Source organism: Nanorana parkeri, unplaced genomic scaffold (genome assembly GCF_000935625.1).
Source record: "Nanorana parkeri isolate BGI_ZX_2015 unplaced genomic scaffold, ASM93562v1 scaffold1879, whole genome shotgun sequence".
In the NCBI taxonomy this organism is placed as follows: Eukaryota; Metazoa; Chordata; class Amphibia; order Anura; family Dicroglossidae; genus Nanorana; species Nanorana parkeri.
In genome coordinates this window covers 152,524-169,809 of record NW_017308147.1, presented here as the reverse complement: position 1 = coordinate 169,809, position 17,286 = coordinate 152,524, and the positions used below count along the sequence as shown (strand labels likewise).

General features: G+C 41.5%; 1 protein-coding gene across 1 annotated transcript in view; it reads right to left on the bottom strand.

Annotated features, from left to right (window-relative positions):
* The window catches only part of WAPL (WAPL cohesin release factor), an 83,111-nt gene that overhangs the window by 19,725 nt on the left and 46,100 nt on the right, over positions 1–17,286 (bottom strand). Inside the window, exons 5-9 of the mRNA XM_018571959.1 lie at positions 15,938–16,030; positions 12,691–12,840; positions 10,467–10,603; positions 9,656–9,767; positions 4,422–4,646 (exon numbers count right to left, since the gene is read on the bottom strand). Of these exons, the coding sequence (XP_018427461.1) occupies positions 4,422–4,646; positions 9,656–9,767; positions 10,467–10,603; positions 12,691–12,840; positions 15,938–16,030 (717 nt within the window). The remainder of the gene's footprint in view (positions 1–4,421; positions 4,647–9,655; positions 9,768–10,466; positions 10,604–12,690; positions 12,841–15,937; positions 16,031–17,286) is intronic.

Here is a 17,286-nt window from a genome sequence, read left to right as displayed (position 1 = left end):
AGGATGCAGCGATTGAGACATGAGACACCCCACCCTGAGAACCTGGCGGTTGGAGGTGGTCAAAAACCCTCTAAGCATGGTGTGACGACATGGTCATCAGTTTATGGGTTATATGTGTATTGCGGTTGGGTAATGTTAAATAACGTTGTACTGGGTAACCTGTTCATCAAAAGTCTGTCAGCACCACCCCTCCCTTTGTACTCTGAAGGAGCTCAGGACAATGACATTCTCCTGCGTCTGGCCAGACTCCTGCTATGGCTGTCTGGAGCTCTTTAACAGGTGGACCCCTGCTGAGTTGTGCCTTGGGAAGGCATGGTGGATGTGATGGGATTATAATCTAATCTGATCACTTTCTGTATAAAAGGTTGCACGATTGCTCAATAAATTAGAGTTTGTTTCACCCTACACTCGGTCTCGACTAGTGACTGGGGAAACTGGGAGCTAAAGATCAGCGGGTTGCAATATCTCCAGAGCAAGGAAGAATACAGCAGCGGACATACTCATCCCGAGTACTGGAGTCCGCCACACATGGATTAGACGCAGAGCTTTAACAGATGACTGGAATAGCAGAAAATTGTGGGCGAGAGCGGCCTGCAAGGAAAACTTGCTCTAAATGGGCAGTAACAGATTATCTTTAAATTGCATCCAAACCTAAAGAACAAAAAATTTAACATATGTTACAGCTTAGCATTTCTTGAGGTGGCTGCATTACTTTTGTTTTGGTAAACTTCTACCTGGTGATCCTCCTGGCAATACACTACCTGTTCTAGGATGAAAATGCTTACTCATTGCACCCTATGTAGGAATAGCGTTGTCACCCTAGGCTGCTCACATTTGATTTGGATAACAGGACCCCATCTCATTGACATATCATAGAGGGAGGTGTTCTGTAGTGTGAAAAGGTGAACTGGGCAGGACTAATAACACTGCATGAGATTATAGTGTAGTGCACCAGAAGTTAGATGCTTACCAGATTTCTGGTTGAATAAACAAGCATTGTTTAGCAAAATGCCATCAATAGTAGAAGGGGGAAAATAAAAAGTTTGGGGAAAAAGGTGTCTAAATTCATGCAGACTGGAAAACTGACAATTTTTGTCCTTCACTGGACAGAACACAAAATATTAAACAAGCACTAAATTATGTAAAAAAAACACTGCAGTAAAAAATGTGCACATTTAAAAATGTTCCACACTGTGCAGCCAACACAAGACAGGAAGAGCAGAGCCTTTGACATCTATTTCACTTCATAAATCCAGAGGGCCTCAGGTACAACATCTTTGTTTCTGTAAATTTGTCAATGCCCCCCCAGGGGGTGTGTCCATGTCAGCCTGGACTACCAGGAAGTGGATTAGATGATGATCATCAATCAACATGGAAAATAAGCAGAGCAGTGCCGGGCCTTGGCGCACACCCCACCTTTTAAAAAGGTTCAAGCCACCACATTAAAAGAAACAAAACAAGAAAAAAAAATTTCAATGTATTTTGTTTTTGCATCAGGTACCTATTTATGAACAAACAAAAAAAGGTTCCAAAATAGCAACTTTTGCATATTTGACACTAGGAAAATGCTTCTGTTGTCTCTTTAAATTATTAGTCCCCGTTCACACCTTTGCTTTTGAGTGAAAGTGCGCCGAAGCGCAAGTTTGTAAGCCCTCACGGACAGGGCCCTCCTTACCAATTATTTGACAACGCGACACACAGAATTCTATTTTCTCTAAATGCAGCCAAACTGAATGCACCTAAAAACGCAGGTACACTTCCTATCTGAATGATACCATTAAAAAAATCATTTGCTGCATTAATACGCGTTTAGAAAAGTGCTCTAAACGCAAACACATGTACTCCGGTCATTTATTGAGGTCTGGAGTACAGCAGGCAGCAAGCCGTGCACTGGCAGGCTGTACACTAAGCACCTGGGCAGAGATCCAATCACATCGGAGTAAGCATAACCAAAGCAGGAATTCTCTTTACCTCTGAACATTAAATACCTGCAATAATAAAGATATGACGTATGTTATATGCAATTTTTTAATGCAACTATTAACCAATTAAAAAAAGCCTAAAGTGTCCCAGACATCTTTCACATACAGCCTCATCTAAGCCTAAAAATGCGGAAGTCCTAGTTTAACCTAGGTCAGCACAGTGCTGTTGTACAGCGCCCTTTCTGGAAGTCTGCCAAATCCGTTCACATTAATATGTTTACTGCTATGATCCTCCACCAGAGGGAGCAAAGAAAGATTGAGCACTCCGACACAAATGCTGTGATCAAGAAAAATCTATACGGATTAGGAGGAGGAAAAATAGACAAGCAATTCAAATAAAATGCACAAACGTGACAGAAAATCTTTCAGAAAGTCTTGATGTATGAACACTTCCTGCCAGCACACAAAAGTCCCACAGAGGAAGGAAACGGCAGCATCAGTTACACAGCAGAAAGCACAATGTACCTAATTATTCCTCATTCTGGCTGATGCACACTGTACAAACTGGGTTTAGATCCTCTCCCACCAGCAATGGCAATTACACTGCGCCAGATAAGTATCATAGGGAGCCATTATTTCTAAACAGAGGTTCTACAGAATCCATGATCTATCCAAGTCATGCCTGGAACCCATCCACATGAACATTGTGAATTACAAGGCTGACAGAAAGGTCTATGTCGTTTATTCCCTAGAAATGTTTAGCTGGGTTGGAGTACAAAAAAAAAAGGTTTAGTTTGATGGCCCCAAGAATATTCATTCATCATACAGTGATACCCAATATACATCATGCAAAGGGGTTTACATTTGTAGGTCCATTACAACAGTGTGTGCCTGTGGGTGGGGGCAGTTATTTAATACCTTTTATATAATATTACCATCCAAAAGGAGAATGACAGATATTGACAGGTACTCTTTATTGATCTAAGAGGGGTCCGTCTATTAGCCCACTAATACATCCTTAGCCTCAGGCCACACGCACCTTGATTAAGGCAGGGAAGAAATAAGCTAAGACCGCTAAGAAAAGCTCATAGCCGAGTGTCTCTAAATTCATGAAGACCAAAGCAAATGGATGAACTGCAGTTTACTATTCTCCTCCCACTCCCCATCCTGAATTCCCCTACAGGGGTCCCAAGTTCATAGAGCCGACACGGGTACCAGGGGCTCATACAAAGGGGATGGCTGTGCAAAAGCCGGGAGGCATGTGCTGGTTAAACTCAAATTGTGATGAAAAATATGTCCCAAGCATGCACAATGAATTGCCCTTCCTATGCTGCCACCCATCGCTTATATAAATATAGCAGTGACATCGCACACATGTGGATTACTACTGATGACACTAGGGTTTCTATTGCTTTCAGGTATGAGATTGTCAAATACATTAATGGGTGCACAAGGGACATATTGCTTTTCATCATAACCAGGGCTGTCTGGAGATGTAAGTGGCACTTGTAAATGACTTGAGGCCCCAGCGTCATCTTAAAAGGCCGTTAAGATGGCACACCAGTTTATGACGGCACCCATGAGATATCTTCATAAAATGATAAAATGCAACTTCAACATTTTATCGTTACTTTGCAGATAGATTTCTTAATTAAAATGCCTTGCCACATGTCATATTGCTCCTTTAATAAGCAGTTGCTACAGTCATTGTCATTTGTTGTCCTTCTGTATACTGCATCCAACACTCATGCCCTGTGATATCTGTACTACTTATACTGGCTGCATTTTTTTGTTGGGAAAAAAAATTCTTTGAAAGTTAAAATGCTTTGCAAGTATTTAACTCTGCTCACCTAACCTATTCAAACTACTACGGTATTACTTTAAACATATAATCCATATATTGGGCTGAAACGATAGGGGGGAAATTACGTTTAAAAACACAACAAGTCACGGAATCATTATGTATAAACATCTATCCATGCAAAAAGACTATGGGCTTGTTCACACCATGCCCAGACAAGAATAGGTTTTGTCAGCACCTGTTGATAGGTGATATGTGCAAGGTTTAGCTGCTTACCACACAATGAAAAAAAAAACAGAAACACAGGTTTACAGAGATTGGAAATCTAGCATATACATCACAATATTTAAAAAGAACATCATTAAAACCTCAAGATTTATGATGGTCACACACAAGAACAGAGGTTGGTGATGCCAGCCAGACCTTACTCCGGAGCTGGGCACTGTTCCAAAGACCAGAAATACAAGGCATTGGCAAGAATTCTAAAGAGAACATGTCATGACAGCAGTTGCCTGGTACATCTAAGGTTTCCATTCAATGCAGGAGGTTGCCATTCCTCAACAATCAGAAGCAGCATAGAACAAAAATGCTGCAAAGAGTGGCAAATGTCCTGCAATTGACCGGGGCCTTGGCTGTGAGATTTATTAACACTTGATTTCAGAGGCCCCAATGAAAAAAATAAAATAAACAACACTTACTGTGATATTCTCTAAGTCGAGATGCTTGTTGTGGACGGTTTCACACAACTTGCGAATTTTCTCTTTTATTTTGATCATATCTTTCTCATTCATATGCTTGGATGTGAGTTCGTGCTCCATTTCTAAAAGTCGAATCATGAGGTCCAGACTAGCTCTGTCAAGGTCCATATTTAAGCGGTCTCTGCTTAGTATATACATTAGCGCAGCAGTGCAAAGAGCTAGGTTCTGTGATAAGGAGGATAGAAGTCAAGATGGGCATTAATGATAACAGGCAGTTGTAATAAATAACTGTAAAAACGCAAACCAGGTCTCTAACAGCTTCACTCCAGCAATCAAATGTCAGTGTGAAAATCTGGAATATTAAAAAGGTTTTCGTCCAGCCAAATGTTTGTCTGGTGAAATTTGTCAACAAATTAGTGAGGGGAAATCGCTCTAGATCGAAGGAACAAAGATGAAGACTAATCCTTTCCCACTCCAAGACAAAAAGAAGAAAAAAAAACCCCACAAACACCTGAGGCCAACATCTTTTTTACTCTATGATTTGCTAGGACTCTTAAAGGCCATTTCCACCTTTGCTGAGGTTTTTTTTTTTTTATAAAACATGTGAAGCAGACATATGCAGTTGCTGTATATGAACACAGTAAATTATTTGTGTTGCCCTCTACATTTCCTCATGGTTCCTTTTGGAATGGCCACCTCTGCTCAGCAAGCAGTCTGTGTAAATGAAGCAGCAGTTGCACATTTTGAATGGGTATAAATAGAGAATTAAAATATAAATTGCTTGCTACAGTGTTTAGCTTTCCTCAATACGAGATAAAGTGTCCATGTCAATAAAATCAGCTTATCCAAAAAGGTCTTCTAACAGAAGTTCTATTCCCAACTCTCCTGCCGTCCATCTCCGGATCACTACTGTGTCCTGTATACAGGTCCAGGGGAGAAAACATTGGGGACAGCGGAGGCAGATGAAGATTGTATTCAGTGGAGCAGAGTTCAACAAATATCCCTAAAACACACTGCGCTTACTTTCCATATAGATCTACAAACAACATAAATACATAAACAAGTGACCTGAAATAAAATCCCATAAATACACAATTCTTTAGACCAATTCCTTACAAAACACTTTGATCACTAGTTTATGTTTTGGGTATTTGGGATATGTTTTTTGTATGTTATCAAACAACGAAATTAAGTGTCCACTTCACAAATCTTCAAATAAACAAGGTGTCTCCCATCCTGTGTATATCACACAGTTCCAGTGCACTTCACACAAAATCCAAACGACAGTTAAGACCTTTGTGCAATATTCTGTGCAAAATTTCCACTCACTGGAGACAATGGACCACGTTTTTAAAATGGTCAAAAAGCGCTCAGAGATCCCCTCAATGAGTGTCTTAGCCCACGACTACTCTCTCTCCTTCATCAGTAAATTTACACTCAGGAATAAAAGCAAACTTTGCATAGTATACAATCCTTCGGTAAAACCTTCTTAAAAACTTACATAAAGGGGGAGTGTCCTGAGCATGGCGGATTGAGAGCTCCGGGACTTACCATCTTTTTATATGCTATTTTTGGCACTTATACCCGATTCCCGTGTTTCACTCCACTATGCCTAAGAAAGGGAGAAATGAGAGCACGGGCTTCAGATCGCCACCACTATTTGTTCCACGTCCATGGGGGATACTGCAGCCCGTGGTAAGAACAAGATGGCCCCTGCACCTTGCGTGCCAGAAGACCTGCAGTCTCAACTGGACTGTCGTCCCTCCCCTGAGTATACCGACCATTCAGAATCCACCTCCTCCGTAGCTCTGGACCCGCTTGCAGGCATTTTGCTGAATTCAGAGCTCTCTTCAGCTATCTGCCCTCCAAAGCAGATTTTGACTACCTCGTTGCCAGGGTTGAATACACCCTGCAAAAGTATATATGCGGCCTACAGCAGAGCATCGCTATTCTGCGTGTGCTAAGCAGACTTCTGTACAACACGCTGCCCTTGAATCCCTTGTTCAGAATATTGAGCGTGATCAGAGTGTCACCTCTCACCGTCTCTCCATATTGCAACTTCAGCAGGAGTACCTAGAAGGCAGAAACCGCAGAAACAATATCCACATTAAGGGTCTTCCGGAGGCTACAGTTGCACCGCAACTGAAGGAGACTGTTTCGGCGATCTTTGGTTCCCTGCTTAGGGATGCCTGTACTCCCAAGATCATCTTGGATAGGGTTTACCGAGCTCCAGGCTTCCAGCCTACTACATCCAATACGCCTCGGGGCCTTGTCCTCTGATCTAACCTTTTTTTAGTTACATGGTGTTGGAGACAACTTTCACACTTTTTCCGTTCCCTTCCTCATTTGCACGCCATTTGACCTTCTTTGAAAGGGAATGTATACAGGAGGGTCCCATTCGACATGTACTCTCGTTTTGCCATCAGGCCTTGCAAGGGAAGAGGAGGCTTCACCCCTTCCGTTTTTGACTAAGTGGGAAAACGCTCACCAGATACAATTTGCTCCGGAGGAACGCGCTAAACATCTCATCCTGTCCTACTAGTCATCTATTAGGCTGGGTTCACACCTGGGCGTTTTTCAGCGCTGAAAAAACGCTCAGCAAGTGAAATCCCATGAATCCTCCCCGCCAGGGAGGTATAAAAACGAGCGTTGAACGCGCATTTCACTAAACGAAAAAACTTGCTAAAATAACGCTCAGAAAAAACGCGCCTATGGTACGCCCGGGTGTGAACTCAGCCTAAGTAACAAAGATCAGGAATCAGAATATAAAATAATGTTCTGGTGGTATCAAACTCCCGCGTTGCTACATTTCATGTGGGGAGGCACGCAGTGATATCCTTCATATTTTTCAGGCCTGCCCCGTCCTGGAGAGCTATTGGACACAGGTTCAAGCCATTACACGAAAATTCACCAATTATGACATTCCTAAGGACCCGTCCTTTCTTCTGTATCATAACCACATTCCTATACGGGCTAATAAGCGATCTGTAGTGCGCCATATAGTTAATTCTGCAAGAGTGCGTGTTTCCGCAATGTGGCCGAGCACAGATCGCCCACCGTTAAGCAATGGTTTAATAGAATTAATGAAATTCGGATCATGGAGGACCTAGCCAGTACTCTTAAAAACACTTCTACGAGGTGCAATAAAATTTGGTTTTACTGGTTTACTTCCACACCTGAATATGCCTCATACTTGCTTACGAATGCCTGGGGTTGTCTAATGCATGGCAGACAGAAGAGAGAGACCGGGGAGTCCTATATGGAGACTGATTTACCTTGTCTGCTCCTTTAAGCAAATCCCACCCCCTTTTTTTTTTTATTTCTCTTTTCCCTCTCCCCTTTCTGGTTCTTGCTTGTCTCAGTCTACTTTTCCATTTCCTCTTTAGTTAGCATAGGATTGCCTAGTGAGATTGCCTCATCCCATGACATTTTCTACATGTGTGTATTTTGGTATCTTCCTGTTTTTGTGTTTTATTGTTCGTTTTTTCCAAAATGTTAAGATTTATTTTTTTAATAAACACCTTACATAAATCTGCCTGATCACATCTCTCCTTAAAGCACAATAGTTCCGCTCCATTGCCTGTCCTTTCGGCTTCTCTTCAGCTCCCCCTCCGTATAAGGAAGTCAAGGGAAGGAAGCCACGTTTGTAGAACCTGGTGGCAGTAGCTTGGCTAGCGTGGGGACAGCGGGTACATGCCCAACTAGTTTTGTCATTGGAGACTATTTAAAGAGCTCTTGAAGGGAGGGAGAGAGGACAGGTAACGGAGCAGAACTATTGGGCTTTACCGAGAGATGTAATCAAGCAGATTCATGTAAGTTTTTAAGGTTCACCTAAGGATTTTATACTATGCGATGTTTGCTTTTTTCCTGAGCGTTAGAATACTGATGGAGGAGAGTAATCGTGGGCTAAGACACTCATTGAGGGGGATCTTTGAGCGCTTTTTGGTCCATCGTCTCTGTCCAATATTGTGTGCAAATTTTCCACTTACCAAAGTTCGGAACTAGATTCGTGGCACTATAAGCGCCGTGTGTCATTTGGATTTTATGTGAAGTGCACTGGAACTGTTTATGCTATATACAGATGAGAAATTGTTGAATTGAGGATTTGTCAAGAGGACACTTTATTTCATTGTTTGACCACTAGTTTATGTATTAGGCCTTGTTCACACCAAATGCAGAGCAGATCCGGTCAGGTTTCTGCACACGCAGTGCAGTGGGTTGTGCCTCGTTTCGGGCCGTTTTTGGTTTAAAAAAAAAAATTATAATTTTTTTTAAAGTTTAACATGGGCTTTCAGGCACTTGCATGCGTTTTGATAAGTTCCAGAGCAGATCCAGAGCAGGTAAAATAGAGCTTGCCGCAGTTTTTTCACCTGCTCTGGATCTGCACGCTGCGATGTGAACTGGAGCTCAAAATACCATCGGAATACATTTGACGCAGTTTTGATCCGGTCTGCTCTGCTCTGGATCTGCTCCACGCTTGGTGTGAACAAGCCCTTAGGTATTTGGGGTATTTGTTTTTTTTTTGTATTTTGGCAAAGTGTTTTGTGAGGGATTGTTCTATAGAAGATTTGTGGATTTAAGCAATATTTAATTTCTGGTTACTTGTTTAAGGATTTATATATGTTTCCTGCGTAGATATATATGGAAAGAAAGCGCAGTGTGTTTTAGGGGTATTTGAGTGTGATTGGGTTCACTATTACACTTGCGGCGTAATATTTTGGGTAGGATATTTTTAGATTGTAAGCCCTCGTGGGCAGGGCCCTCCTTACCATCTTGTCTTGAATTGTATTGCGATTGTAATGTCATCCTTATATTGTAAAGCGCTGTGCAAACTATTGGCGCTATAAAAAATGTATAATAATAATTTGTTTGGGTTTTTTTTTAGGGGTAGGAGCACAGATTTTATTAGATAAAACAACGGTGTTCAGCAACAGACCTTGAGTGACAAGTTTGTTTTTACTGACAGGGATGATTTAAGAGTGTTAGACAGGCAATAAGGAAACAGCTTGTAAGCACGCACAGGGATCAGTCCAGCAATGTTGTGATATCTGCATCAAACCGATTGCCATATACTTTATCGCTGGGGAGAACCAGTGTTTAAAAAAAAAAAATCACAACAATTTTAAGAAAAAACTTCCACCACAGCAGATTTATGCCAAAAACTTCACAGTACACACATTGGAATATAGTAAAATATTTAGGATTATACACTCAAAATAAATAATGACATTTACCGGGTGGTGCTGACTGTCATCCAGTGTTTTAAAGACCATTGCTACCATTCCATGCGCTCTTAGATGCATTCGGAAACTTGGCATTGCGCACTTTGTCGCCAAGCTTATTACACTAGTGAGAAGGAGAAAAACAAAAGTAAATTAACATTATACTGTGACCTCAGACTACAAGTAATGCAAGTAGTGAGGGGAGGGGGGAATCATCGGCTATAGGGATACATGCACAAATAAAAAGCCAACAGGGATTCTGGCCTTCCCCTACTCTAAATGTTCTTATTAGTAGCATTCTATTATTAAATGGTCTATTGCTATAGATGCACACAATTTCTTCTAGTTCCCAAGTCAAAATATAAATGTGACCTCTGCTGTACATAGTGTTTATAGGCAGAGAAACAAATTTAACATATCAGTGACAATTTCTACCCATCAGATATCAAGAAGCACAGCATCAAAAAAAGCCAAGGAGGAACTTCACACTAACCATGTTATTTTAAGATGAAAGGCTCTTGATAACAGTAAATCAAACCATTTAATTATGTTTACTACTTTATTTCACAATGAGAGAAAAGCCAATATTCAGTACTCAAAATCCGAGCTCTGATCTAGTCTCTCTAGCAGGTCCTAAATATTTTATTCTTCCGCACATGCTGCTCGGACAGGCCTGAATATAATTTGCTTTGGTTTTTTTTTTTAGGAAATAACTATCAGAAATGGGCCTGTTACTTTTCAGTAAAAACAAAATCAGTGTATTGTGATATGTTAACTTTCTGCATGGATAAAATTCAATGGGGGTCTAAAATCTATGACTCACCTAAGGCACCGTGTGTTTATGGGCTGGGAACACTTAAGCCCACTCAGCAAGTACTCAATATCATCAGTGAACTCCTGATTCTCTCCAAACTCCACAACATCATTGAAGTGCTTCACATGTTGAACAACAGTGTACAGCTAGGACAAAAAAATACAATTATTAAATAGTTTTATGTTATACTACAAAAGTAACAAAGGAAAGTAGTTAGCAACTAGCTTAAGACATATGAATATAAAAATGGGGCATGTGTTCCCTACTGGCTCTGAAATTCCCAACCCCATGAGGAACTTTGCCCACCTCCATAAAGAGATCTATTGCGACATTCACACCTAACTAGATGTTGAAAACATCCTTTTTAGGTGCCATACAGTTCAATTAGCTGTGGGGAGAAATGTAGTGACCAAATCCACAAAACATTGACATCCACAGTACATTACAAACTTGGGGAATGAAAATGTTAAACATATAGTAGTACCTGCACAATCAGCTCCATCAGCTGTATTGAATGCATTCCTCCTTTCACTAAAACATGAAACCTTAGACTAAAACACACTTTTAAAAATCTAAATATTTCATTTGTCAAGTCAAACCTAACCGCTCATCTCCATCTTTATTAATTGCATCATCTATGCAGAGAACAATGACATTGTCACACGAAGGGCTGAGGTTTCACCTTCTCTATGCACTCATATACCTCAGCCTTTGGGGACATATTTGGACCAAGTATTAGCTCATTACTGTATATGTATGGGTGCGTTACAAGCTAAAATAGTTCCTATTTAGCAGTGGTTTTTGAAAGAATTAGCAAAATACTTTAAATACAAAGCCCCATTAGAGTCAAACTGTGTTTTAGGGCTTAAAAAGATTCTACTCTACATAAAAACAACAGGTGTCGAGGGCTCTCAAACTCTTTGCAAGAGTTAAGGTGCCCATACACTGCTCGATTCTCGTACGAGAATCACGGGAAATCCCACGATCGTACGAGAATCGAGCAGTGTGAACGAAGACGTGAGACCTTTTATACTGTACGGTCGCACGTCTTTTGTCTAAGGAGCACGCTAGAAAACCAGCCGAAAATCGTACGATTTTCGGCTGGTTTGAACGGTGCTCGGGAGACAAATGCCGAACGGGCCGGTGTGCGCACGCGCACACTGCCCGTTCAGCACTGCGGTTATCGGAAGCCCGCCCGTCAGGGGGGCGGTCTTGCGATGATCGAGAGTACGATCTGCCCGTCCAAGATGGGCAGATCGTACGTTTTTTTTAATTACTTTACAACCATCGCAAGATTAAGGTCTTGCGAAGGTTGTACAGTGTATGGCCACCTTTAGCAATATTAAAACCGTGAATTCAATTAGGCCCATATGGATAATTAAAGCAGAACTCCAATTGAAAGTGCAATTAACCCATGCAGTGGGGCTTTACCCACACTGCAAGGGTTGACTGCTTGTTTTTGCCTCCTCTGCTGCAGTAGTCGAAGGATCCTCAAGTCATCATGTCCAATACAGTGCATAGGACACGAAGAGGCCAAGGGATGTACCATTGCTGCAGAGGAGGAGGAGACAGGCAGGAGGGAGTGCTGTCACAGCCGGTTGGCTCAGAAATTCAGAAGATGTATAACTTATTTTTAACCCTAGGCAAAAAACGAGCGGTTAACCCTTGCAGGGCAGGGATAGCCCCACTGCAATGGTTTATAACATTTTTAACTGGAGTTTTTCTTTATGGGCTACATATTCTTATACAATATTCTACTGAAGCAGTTCAGAAAATGTATTCCTGTATTTTATCAGGGTAAACAATTTCAGAAAAGCACAGTAAAGACTCATGTGTAAATTATAAAAAAAAACAACAAACAACTTGATAATTGGTCTGTTAATCCTAATCCATAGCAAGGCATGTATAGCCCTTCAGGAGAGTAATCAAACATTTTACCACTCTCATATATTACAGTTTGACACAGTCGGCACATACAGAACTACACATACAGAACTACAAGTGAAGAAATATTGCAAAACTGCCAAATTGGTAACAAACAAAAACTACAGGCTTCCTCATTTTTATCAAACCCGTGTGTAAGCAAAACTGAAGCAAAAAGAAAAAAGGCACACAATGTCAGTATTTCTATATTTCTCAGTGTAAAACAAATCCAACTGAGTCGATCTGTAGTATCTATTGGCCCTGGTCTTCCAAGCAAGCTCTCCTTAGATGCACAATGGACAATACTCACTTCCTTGTGCTCCTTTCGGCATTTCAGTGCAGTCACTATGTCCTGATAGGGCTGTGTGGGAATAGTCACAGTTTTAATCACTTTAGGAGGTGGAGCAGGCGCCTTAAAAACACCATCATCCTTTGGACATGGAGCCTCTGATGGCTTTGGCTATAAAGAAAAAAAAAACAGGAAGATTAAAAAGAAAATTTGTATGCATTAAGCCAAGAAAAAAAAAAAAAACTTAAAAAAGTAGGCCAATAATAAAAACAACAATTTCAAAATCAACAGGAATCTATCCAGAAAAATATAGCTGGGTTATCCGATTAACCGATTAATCGAACTTAATAATCGGCTAACTAATCGATTTTGAAAATAATCGTTAGCTGCAGCTCTAGATGTAACAGTGCAGCAATAAAAGAAAATACTTTTGCCCATACACATCAATATTTGTGTTCTCTTTATAGTCCCGTACTGCTATATGTTTTGATTTTAATAGATTCTTGGAATACCATTTTCTCCTGGTGGAAATGTACTGTCTGCTTTGCTACTGCAGCACTCTATTCCAGCTTAGATTAGTACTTGCCATACCCCACAAACACACACTTGTGGGCTTTGTCAAATTAACCCTTAAACCGGAGCTAACCCTGCATTGCAAGGGTTAAGTGCTTGTTTAGGTCTATGGGTGAAAACAAAGTATACTCACCTGATCCTCAATCCTGCGCCAGTCAGCGCTCACCTCTCTCCCTCTACTCTGGCTGTGGTATGCCCTGTGTCACGGGTCCTTAAACCGCTGGAGCGCAGGGTAGAAAAGGCTGCAGGGAGCGATCTAGCAGACAGGCAGGATGAAGGATGAGGCAGGTATATTTTCGAACCCACACAAGCACTTAACCCTTGCAGTGTGCCCAACTGCGAGGGTTAATTTTAAAAAATCCTGCAATCCTTTAAGAATATAGGGGGGGTGCATCTATTCAGGCCTGTTAATTACTGCACTGGGAACCACGTTTAAAATCGGTGTCTGCTGGACTGTTCAGTCATAGGTAAACATGCCACACAACTGCTATAGTGGAGGCAAAATTTTCAAGTGGAGGTTGTAAGTAAGATGTCTGACCGGATAGCCATTTCTGTTTATTTAATAGGGCTTAACGCTTACCTGGTACAATAAAATCTTTTTTTTTTTAGTAACACTCCATTTAGAGTGAAATGTTAGAAGGAAAAAAAACCTGATAGAGGCAGACAAAAGGAAAAGAGGTTCTGCCAACACATTTGCATTCTCTGAAATAAAAAACCTGCTACATTGGTCAAGCAGAGAAGCTTAGTGTTCAACTCACAATATTATAAACTCATAGGCCGCCAAGTGGTTTTAGGTCTCTCAGCAAGGGTTTGTTTCCGAAAGAGAAAATTAGTCAGTGTCAGATCAAACGCTAGCAGGGTACAGAGAATGTTATGTGCATCAGTTTGGACATTTTGATGCATGTTGGAAATCGTGCCTGACTACCTGAAGCAAAGTGCATGAATCACATACTTACAAACAAAATCAGACAAAACACTGACAGCAACCCCACGTAAAATTATATGTACCCATAGAGCCCCAAATAATGTCACAAACTAATCACCTGGTTACTTTACCATTTACGTTCGACTGAAATAATCAAGGGCAAATAAAAAAATGTAATATGCAAACTGTATGTATGAGTAGGGAACCTATTTAGAGTAATTTTCCCCATACAAGTTAAGAACAAAAGCTATATTGTATAATTATAGCTAATTTTGTCTTCTCCTGGTACAAAATGTAACATACTTCAGTTAACATACAGTATGTACTAATGTTGTCAATACAAAAGTCAGATATAGGGGCTTGTTTATGTGTATTACAGCCAAGTGTGCTGCATTCTCCGCTACATCCCATTCAATAAACACGGAAAGATGTGTTCTCAATGCTCAGGGCAGCAGAGCTACATAATGTAGTAAGGAAAGCCAGTTATTGTATGTGACTGACAGATCACATGACTAGGATCCTCTACCAAATGTCCCCAATCCATTTTTATTGCGCTCAGTCTGCTACAGACCCTCAAAGCTAGTAGTGTGCAAGACACATTTGTAAAGCACACCACTGAGTTGTATGCAGCCTCCTGTGACCGGTGTGTGGGTGGAGACACAGGAGACACAGGAGGCCGGGCTGGTGGTGTTGGGGAGGAGTCAGCTGTCAGAGGACATCAAGCTCTCCTCCCGCACTGCTCGCTCAGTCTCCTGCGACAGCGAGTCAGGATGGAGACGCACAAGCACTCAGTGATCATCACTTCCTGTTCATTCAAGATTGTGGACATGGTAGACATACTATCGCCACAAGTTATGAATGAACAGGAACACTCAGTATAGAGGATTCCTGCTCATTTATAACCGGGGATGCAGAAAAAGATTGGGAGCACTCTGTTCTTAATCTCTTTTTCTATTTTAAAAGGGAAATATCAGGGGTCTGTTTAGACCTCCATTTCCCCAAAGCCACTAAGGCCCCGTTCCCACTGCGCGATATGCAAATCGCGCGTTTGTCGCGCGATTTGCATATTGCGCGACATCGCGAGATTTGCCGCGCGATGTCGCGTTCAAGCTTGCATTGAGCAAGCTTGAATCGCGGCTAAATCCGCTCCAAAAAGGGTCCTGCTGTAGCGACACACGACCCGCGACAGCAGGACACTTGCCCCATTGGATTGCATTGGAGCGCGATATCGCGGGAATTACCGCGCGATAAATCGCTCAATGTGAACGGGGTCTAACAGTAAAATTTTAAAAAAAAATATATATTTAAAAAACATTTTGAAAAGGTTAGGGCAAAAAAAAGAGATATGTTTCGGCCTGACATTTGTTATGTTTGGTTTCGTTTTAAAAAATGTTTTGATGCTCTTTTTTTTTTTTTTACACAGGTATTGGTATGGCTGTGGTACAACCATACAGCTGCTTTATAAAATGGACCACATTAAATCTACTATATCAGAAATATTTAAACAGCTGTTTAGTGCGATGCTTCATCTGAGTGGATAACATTTTAAAATAGATCTAATCATGAACACAGCCCAAACAAAAGAAAATGACCAATTACTAAAGAAAATAGTGATCAAGCCCTATACAGTAGATGAAAAGGTGATAAAGGTTAAGCATTTGAGAAGGGATCAAGTTGTTAAAGAAAATCCAGCAGTTTCTGGAAATAGCCCAAACATATTGCGCATTACCACCTAGACAAATTAAAGAACTATGGAAAAATACAACTTACTGGTGCAGACTGAGCTTTAAAAACCGGTGCAGCTGGGAGCTCAGACTCTGGCTGGTTCCAGTGTCTTGCATTATATACGGCTTTTGTTGGAGACTAAAAGGAAGGAAAAAAAATCAATAAGAATTAAATAGTAAAAAGTCAAAAAGGTATTTTAAGCCATTTCAAATCCTGATGAAATCACTTACAATGAATGCTGCTGGCTCTTCGTTTGGACTATCTGGCTCCTTGAAATCAACAATAAACTGTTCACCCCTAAGGGAAGCAGGCCTTTCCATGCTATACCGAAAAGTTTGTAAATGCCAACACAATACATTGCACAAGCGTGTTATTACCAAGATTACCATCAAAAGTTGGGGCTCTTAGATCCCAGCATCAAGAGTTACAACAGGGACTGGGTTTCAATGGAAACATTTTTGGGAAGCACAAGTTACGAATGAACCCGTACAGATCCGTAAACAGCCATATCAGGCCGTTCCCGGGAAGGACAGGTGCTGCATGCGATTGTACGCAGCAGCTTGTTCGTCCCTATGGGGGGACGTGGCCGTACAATGTTGTATGCTCACAAGAGCTGCACATCCTTGCGGGTGTCCGTACTTGGACGCAGACAGGATGTGCAGCTCGAGTGAGCATACGACAGCGTACGGCCGCGACCTCCCATAGGGAAGAACAGGCTGCTGTGTAAAATCACACGCAGCACCTGTCCTTCCCGGGAACGGCCCCATACAGCCATGCACGCTGCATGGCCCCACTCTACGCTCTGTGAATGAAGCCCAACACTAGGTCAATCCCTTCAGGCTCATTCCTAACTTGTGCTCCCCAAGAAAGGAGGCCTTAAGTCTCAAAATAATCATATGCTTATGTAATTCCTGGAAGGGCTCTTTGCAGAATAAGGCTACCAACTGAGATGCTCACCTCTCAGGAGGTGACAACAATGAAACATGCAACGTTATGAATTAGGGTAGACAAAGTGATAGCCCCGATAAGTTCAAAACTTGTTTTTTGTAAAACCAACAAAACCAGACTTACATCCCACGTAGCCACTGGAGAATGCAGAAGGGGAGTGATGGCTAGGGTCAAAACCTGATTCTTAAGCGTACTCAAGGAAATGCTGGTCTAGACCAGACTGGAGAAAAGAGTTCATCCTACAGAGAACTTTCCGGGATGGAAGTATCGTTCTTTGTACAGGGAGAACAAAGCTTTCCAAATGTGACGATAGACTTTGCAAGAAGTCTATCTCCTAGCCTTTATTAGCGCAAGGATGATAATCTGGTAGGCCCTTTTCCCTCTAAACCTGGACTTCAACAGCCAAGCTGTTAAAGACAACAACTAAGAAAGGAAACTGGTCCTTG